This window comes from Penaeus japonicus, unplaced genomic scaffold (genome assembly GCF_977035675.1).
Source record: "Penaeus japonicus unplaced genomic scaffold, GWHDUDI00000001_assembly GWHDUDI00000004, whole genome shotgun sequence".
In the NCBI taxonomy this organism is placed as follows: domain Eukaryota; kingdom Metazoa; phylum Arthropoda; class Malacostraca; order Decapoda; family Penaeidae; genus Penaeus; species Penaeus japonicus.
Window position 1 is genome coordinate 35,859,100 of NW_028234406.1, and position 7,500 is coordinate 35,866,599.

Below are 7,500 nucleotides of genomic sequence, written 5' to 3' on the forward strand. Positions count from 1 at the left end.
ACACGATTTTTTTTAACATATGGCAAGATATCCACCGTAAGACCATTATCATGATGACTAAGAACATTTAACACATGTTCAATACACACGAATCTATATGTCGAAAGGAGTCTGTAAAAGGAAGCGACAGAAACTCATTTATGCATAATTACACGTGATGGAGGACACCCACAACCGAGCACCGTCTGGGCAAACACAAACGTCAAGCTTCAACAGATACAGTAACAGGTGATGAGTTTTCCCGTTTATCTGGCGACACAAATGCAAAATCTAACCGCAGACATGCATATACAGACACATGAGCGCATACGGACATACGAACACTCACAAATCAAGTGTATCCCGTAGTACATTATCATAATGGTTCTACTGAATGCACACACTAAGTTAGTGACCCGCTTAGCAGCAGGTTTCATTCTTTAGGAGTATCTGACCTGCACTCCGAATGTAGCCCTGGGGATTTATACACAGGAAATGTTCATCACTGTCCTCGAACCACCGCATCTTTTTGGTTGAAGGTTTGAAGTCCATCTGTCCCGTATTTACATTCCTCTGTTGTTTATTTACATCTATGACTACATCTCTGTTAGACTACGGATACTAATATAGTCTTATTTACATTTATATATGTTTCTCTTTCTCTTTGTCTGGAAAAATCCATAAAGGAAGAAACGGGAAGAAACACAAAAAGAGTGCCCATTTCTTTATTAATCATATATATGTATATATATATATGTATATATATATATATATATATATATATATATATATATATATATATATATATATATATAACTACATCAATATGAGAGTATTATGGCAGGCAGCTGTATCGTATATTATATGTTCTTGTTGCAAACTTCCTTTTCCTACTTTTATTTTAATGATCCGGTCGTATGCATACTTCTACATTCTTTCATTATTGTTATGCTTATATATAAGCCCATATACGTCCATGCTTATAGCGTATGCACACACACACACACACACACACACACACACACACACTCACTCACTCACTCACTTACTCACTCACTCAACTCCACTCATCACTCACTACACACACTCACTCAATCACTCATCACTCCTTTACTCACTACACACACAATTATATATGTTCACGCGCGCACACAAACATGTGTGTGTGTGTGTGTGTGTGTGTATGTGTGTGTGTGTGTGTGTGTGTGTGTGTGTGTGTGTGTGTGTGTGTGTGTGTGTGTGTGCATACATATGTAAACATATGTGTATATATATATGTATATATATATATATATATATATATATATATATATATATATATATATATTTATATTTATATATATACATACATACATATATATATTCATTCGAAGACGCATATACTCAACAGAGTATATCGTGTAAGTATGAAGCTAAATATGGGAAAATACTAGAATTGCTTCATGTTCATTTCCTCCATTTGCTCATCTTTAAATGTGTATTATTTTCTTTTCGGAAATATAACCATTTTCTTTTGCGTTTCGCAAAGCTTCCATTACTTTCACCTGTCAGTTTTCGTCCCCGGTGTTACATACTTTTTTTCATTTTCTTTTCTTTCTTTTTTTTGGCAGGGGGGAGGGGGGGTCACTCCTTCATTCCCTTTCTCTTCTCTTATTTTTCTCTTTCTCTTTCGGTATCTTCAATCATTTATTTATTCCGTTTCATGATTTTAAAACCAACTGTCTCTTTATGTTTCACTACTTTTCATTTTTTCACACAAAAAAGCCTTCTTTCCGAAATCCAGATAGATTTTCACCAACGAAAAATTCATAAGAGAAAGACAGAAACCCTTTTTTTTAAATTCCCTTCTAATCCTTTCATTCATATTTCTCCTTTTATCCTTGTCCCCGAAGGCAACACCACCTGCCCTTCGGTGCTCTTGAATCCCGTGATTATGAGGGATGACTGACACTCCTCGACGGCAGTGTTCAACCAACTCTCTTCGGTTCAAAATAACACCTTAAGAACGCCTTTTCCCGCGCGAACGTAATAGAGTTTACAGTATATATATCGCGGTCATCTGTAACCAGATTCTTTTGATTGTAGATAACGCATTCGGGATATCTATATGACGATGATCCCTTCAGTGTCAGGAAGATGTGCTGGTTGTTAGTGTATGAACTACCGCTTCGGGAATGCATTCATTTCTCGCGCGTTCTATACTGTGCAGTAAATATATATTTGGGATATCTACATGACTGCTTCAGTATCAGGAAGACTTGCCCGTTATAGATGTATGACCGTTGTTAACTTAAACCAGATTAAACTAGCCACTAGAGGTGAATTTTAAATGTCTATGATTCATGTTCATGTTTGTTCTGCGGACCTCTCTTTATTTACACTGATTGCCAACGTATTGCGCTATTCAACCGTTGAATAGTAATGGCACCAGATACATTTACATGAGTCTGTATGCAAATTAGCTTGTTCACGGCCAAGTTACTAAATCATGGCTCCTTTATTCGCGTACTGATGCTAAGAACAAACGAATCTTCCATCATAAAAGAATTAAATTGTTTGCGGTAAGCCTTTTTTATCTCGGGTAATGCCCTGCGGAAGTTTCTACTTCATGCAACGCCCTTAACCCAGAAATTACCCAATTTTCACCCTACAGAGAAAAAGGCCAAGCTAATTTATTGTTCTTTACATTTGGCAGGGCTGTGACTTTCGCTGTCGTATGTGACACCGCCTAAGAGTAACAGTAATAGTGAAAAATTCTCTCACTTATTTTCATAATTTTCGTCGCCGTTTCCGCTCGCGTCCCAGTCTACAGGGAAGAACAGCTGACCTCTCGCGACCCCTTTCCCCCCGTGTCAACTCTCGCCTCTCTCGGCTGACCGCGATGGTGACCTGTGCCATGTTGCAACATGTGCACTACGGAGGCAGGTATCTCATTTTTCCTGTCATCCGTTAATTTTTTTTTTGTATACATTCATCACGATGGTGTTTTCCTTTGTGATATTTTTTCTGTTCCTAATTTTGATTCATATTCAGATATATGGTCGTCTTAGAAATATACTCGACGATGAACACATAGCAGAGAGTTTACTATTAAGGAATAAAGCAAAACCTAGATCTGTTATGCATTGTGTTTATAGCAGATAAAAGAGAACTTAGACAATTTAAAATATTCAAGTGTTAAAGTCTAAGTATGCATAGACGATCATAAATACTGAATATATATATATATATATATATATATATATATATATATATATATATATATATATATATATATATATATATATATATATATATATATATATAACACAAAGATAAAATACTATCAGAATATTAATTATACTGATTGTCGTTACTTTTGAAAGAGTCAAATGAAGCTGTTTCGGACATGGGCGGGAGGACACGTCCAAACTTTGCCGCAGATGTACGAGATGAATTGTTGAAGTACATTCAATGTTGGTGGTTTTCGGTCCAATCATTTATTTATCGCGATACGTGAATGATTAACTTAACCAAAAGCAGGTCATTAACAATCGTGTCTTAGAATACAATTGTACACAAACTTTTATAGGAAACGTTGTTATGTGTGAGTTTTGTGACATTGAAATATGACAAATGTTTTTGAGTAGATTTCCTGTATTAGGGTTGACGTATAGTATAGATGAGACGGTTTTTTTTAAATGTTTCGATTTGATTACGCTATTGCTCCAAAAATACCGAAAGTAAGGATTGTATTTATACGACTTATATATAACGTTATTGAGGACTTGACATTAAGATAATGTCGAGTCCTGTATTTGAAACTTGTGGCTGACTTCGTCATTGCAGCTTACTGTCAATACCAAGGAAATTGGTTATTTATCTGATAGGCTGATCGTCTATGACAATAACAGGGCCATCATTTAGATATTTTTGCCGACTAGAGAGCCTACTACATCACAACATTTTAACTATCCAGAGTGAGTCTATTTGCGCATCTAATCATTACAAGTTGTTCACTCATCACATTGAAAGCACGATCACTGCAAGTTGTACACCTATCACATTGACAGCACGAATTCCATTTTTGTATGATGAATAAACATCAGTATCACCAACAAGGCGATAATAGGTAATGGATTGCTGGAACACAGGCAATGAAGCACCATGAAAGCAGGATTGGACCGATAACTGATCCGGGAGGAATTCCAAAAATCGTGAACTTGAGTGAGGAGTTGCAGTGGTTGAAATAGATAGTGTCTACAGCTAACTTAGGCAGTTGACTTATAACTTAATGGTATTCCGCACATGCGAAATTATATATATATTTTTTTTCTTTTAGAACGTCTTTCCTTAGATTCAGAAAATATATTATAATCGTTTCTGGGAAAGAATGTGCTAAATATTAGGAAAATGCTGATATGAGATCATTAATTGCTATGGTCGAATCGCCGCTATCTGTTCCATTAACGCTTGCGTTTTACAGTAATATTATATGTAGAAAGCATTGTCTTATCGTGATTAAAAGTGATGGTTCTTCAATCTAATTTCTTTTGTGATCAACGAGTTCCTGCGTTTTTAAAGATCGTGTTCAAGGGTTGTTTAATTTTGTTGTTGAAGAAATCAATTAGGGATTGTTTAGCGGAGTTTGTTTTATGTAGTAATGATTAAAAACAGCTAACATTAGCGAGGTAATTATTTAGGAAACGGAGTTGTCTTTAGAGTGACTTTGAAGGCCGGGGGTTACCAGCTATTAGTTTACAGTGAATTAATTTAATACAATAGGAAAGTGATCCGTGGCAGAGAAGTATAGTGTATAATCACAAGATGTCTATTAATGTGGCAGATACCTGATCTTTTGAAATTATGGAAGTTAAGGTAATCTACTATGAAATATACCTGCAGTTGTTTCATACCTATAATATTAATAAGCAAAAGCTAAAACATATCCAGATTATATGAAATGCCACACTGACCGGGATTTGTGTTAGGGAAACATAACAAGACGAGGGTTTGGGTCATGTGAGACAAAAGGGGGAGAGATATCATAAGTTATTTTGCCTGCCTGAAAGAGAACTTGATCATTACTCAAAAGATGAAAGAGGAGAGCCGATAACTGTGCTTATTTAAGTTTAAATAAAAAAGTCAGTCTGGTGCCACTGATAAAGCATGTTAGTACACAACAAATAGAACTCAATAAAACAGATAATCGCACCTCCGAGCTTCCGTCGTCTTGCCCAATTTGTATTGCAGATCCGGGGATGGAGTCCGAGGACACTGATGGCGGGTGGAGGGAGGTAGTCTGAGCCTCGAGTTCGTTGGGGAAAGTAGTTCGGGGAGGCTGGCCGAGTGATGGCTGAGACGCGGACGAGGTGATGGTGGGTCCACCCGACTTTCTGGCTTGCATTAGTTGTTTCTTCGCTGACAAGTAGAAATCTTCGTTGATGGAAATGTTGGTTCCATTCAGTTTATTTGCATTCCTGAGGGTGGCATCTCGGTCCTGGCGGTCCCTAAAGCGAACTACGACCGCCCTTGATTTCCCTGGATTGAACTTTCCGAGGCGATGTGCCTGCAGGACTATCGCTGTGGGAAGGTCCAGCTCCTCCGATAACAGGGCGGTGACTTTGACTCCGGTTTGCTCTGCCGTTTCGCAATCATCCTCGGGTATCCCTTCGATAAAGAGGTTGTCACGACGGGTATGGTTGTCTTGGGGGTTGCCTCGCTTTTCCGGGAATTTAACGTTAGTTCGGCTATCAGTCAGTTGCTTAATTTCTCTTCTCAGCTTCGGCAATTCGGCTCTGAAGTTCTCTAATTCTCTCTGAGTGGATTCCAGGCTCGTTCGGAGGTTCTGCACTTCGGTTCGGAGGTTTCGTATTTCGGTCAACATCTTCTGTTCTCTTTCGTCATATTTTTCTGATAAGAGTTCGATCCGATGCTCGTAAGCTTCGGTTTGAGTTTCTATCAACTGCTTGATTGACTGCTCATCCATCGTGTCAGTCGTTTCATCTTAACTAACTCATGTCATCAGAGTCAGTTGTTGGTTTGTCGACACTTCAAAGCAACTGCAGTGCGCGTGTGCAGTCTTCTGATTATATATTTAGGGATATCTATTTTTGAAAGTCACATTAAAGTTCATATGCTCATAAGCATTTTGGGGGCACGCATTACCTTTATAAAGTTCGTAGTGTAGCTTGTGGTGTAGATCAAGGCTCCTGAGTCGGGCTGTAACTTGAAAAATCGTTGAAACTTGAATAGCAGTCAGACGACATATGAGTAACTAGATCTGCGCCAGTAAAAAATGAATAGATAAAATAAAATAAAATGAAACAAAATCAAATACAGCGAAAGAAAACGAAATCAAATAAGATAGAATAAAATAAAATGAAGTAAACAGTACACACTTGCAACTAGCGGCTGTTCGGCTCGAGTGTTTCACATTGATCCCGCTCGTCTTACCGTTTTGAAGAACGTCGTCTGCTAGCGAAGAAAATAGTGACACCTGGCAACTGGACGTACATCCACGTGCGTGTGAAACAAAATTCTTCGCCTCTAAACGACACTGCCACAAAAGCGAAAATAAGATGGAACAAATAACTACCAAACTCTTCGTCCGGAGCAGCAAGTGGCGGGCAGACGCAAGCACAGCTCAGTTCTACGTGCGGTGCAGAGTTCGCGGGACCGTTGATCCCGCTCGTGTTCTTGCAAGCACAGTAATCGAGTGGCAATGCGGCATTTTAGAGATCTCTGACAGCATCACTTAGTTTGTCTCGATATCCACTCACTTTGCAACGCTAAAGCACGAGAAAACACTCACTCATAGACACGCAATTACACCCACTGACATGCGAAAGCGATGCTGTTGGTAAACACATGCACGCGCACGGGAGAGCACATGCACACAGACGCAAGGGGGACGACTGAAACTTACAAGGACGCCACACCCAACGGAGCTAAGCACTGGCTGCAGTTTAATCATTAGCAATAGAAAGTGATTGCCTGTTACTTAAAACCTCTAACCAAGTGTGGATTAGAAGGATATTTTAAGACCCTAATAACAGATGTGTTCTGGGATTACCACCGGAGAGAAAGCAGTGGGTGGATGGGCGGGTGGAGGAAGGGGAACGATACGGGCCGAGGGGGGAGAGGAAAGTGTGAAAGTCAAGTGTGAGGAGAGACGTGTCAGGTCAGGCAAGGTGTTAGTGTGTTAACTCATATCTCTAATTCATTAAAGGGTATACTTAGAGTACTCTTTTAAAATTCCCGAAGTCGTTAGACCTGACTTCTTAATACGTTCTCTATAAGAACAATTACATTAATAAGTACATAGAGTGATTAACACATTATCACACATAAGGTCACCGGAGCGAAAACCACCCATGTAGACACCGACACCTGAAGCAAAATGCCATAGTAACCTGAAAAAAACGTCTAAAACCGGAAACCATGAAGTCGGTGAAGGGTTACAGAGCCCGGGGAAGGATGGGTAAGTGGCTGGAAACAGGTTGGAGAGAGTGTACACGTCGGGAAGAGAGAGAGAGAGAG

General features: G+C 39.1%; 1 protein-coding gene across 14 annotated transcripts in view; it reads right to left on the reverse strand.

The window, feature by feature from the left end:
* Nucleotides 1–7,500, reverse strand: part of LOC122254940 (tubulin alpha-3 chain) — a 40,429-nt gene that overhangs the window by 10,018 nt on the left and 22,911 nt on the right. Inside the window, exons 1-3 of one of the 14 annotated variants that reach the window (XM_086536537.1) lie at nt 6,415–6,745; nt 6,127–6,241; nt 5,174–6,020 (exon numbers count right to left, since the gene is read on the reverse strand). The exons of 3 other annotated variants lie outside the window; for them this stretch is intronic. In XM_086536537.1, coding sequence (XP_086392663.1) covers nt 5,174–5,947 — 774 coding nt within the window. In that variant the 5' untranslated portion in view covers nt 5,948–6,020; nt 6,127–6,241; nt 6,415–6,745. Of the gene's footprint in view, nt 1–5,173; nt 6,242–6,414; nt 6,746–6,772; nt 6,880–7,500 lie in introns of those variants that run through there. 10 more of the 14 variants (XM_086536536.1, XM_043018821.2, XM_043018816.2 and 7 more) reach the window with 10 other exon arrangements.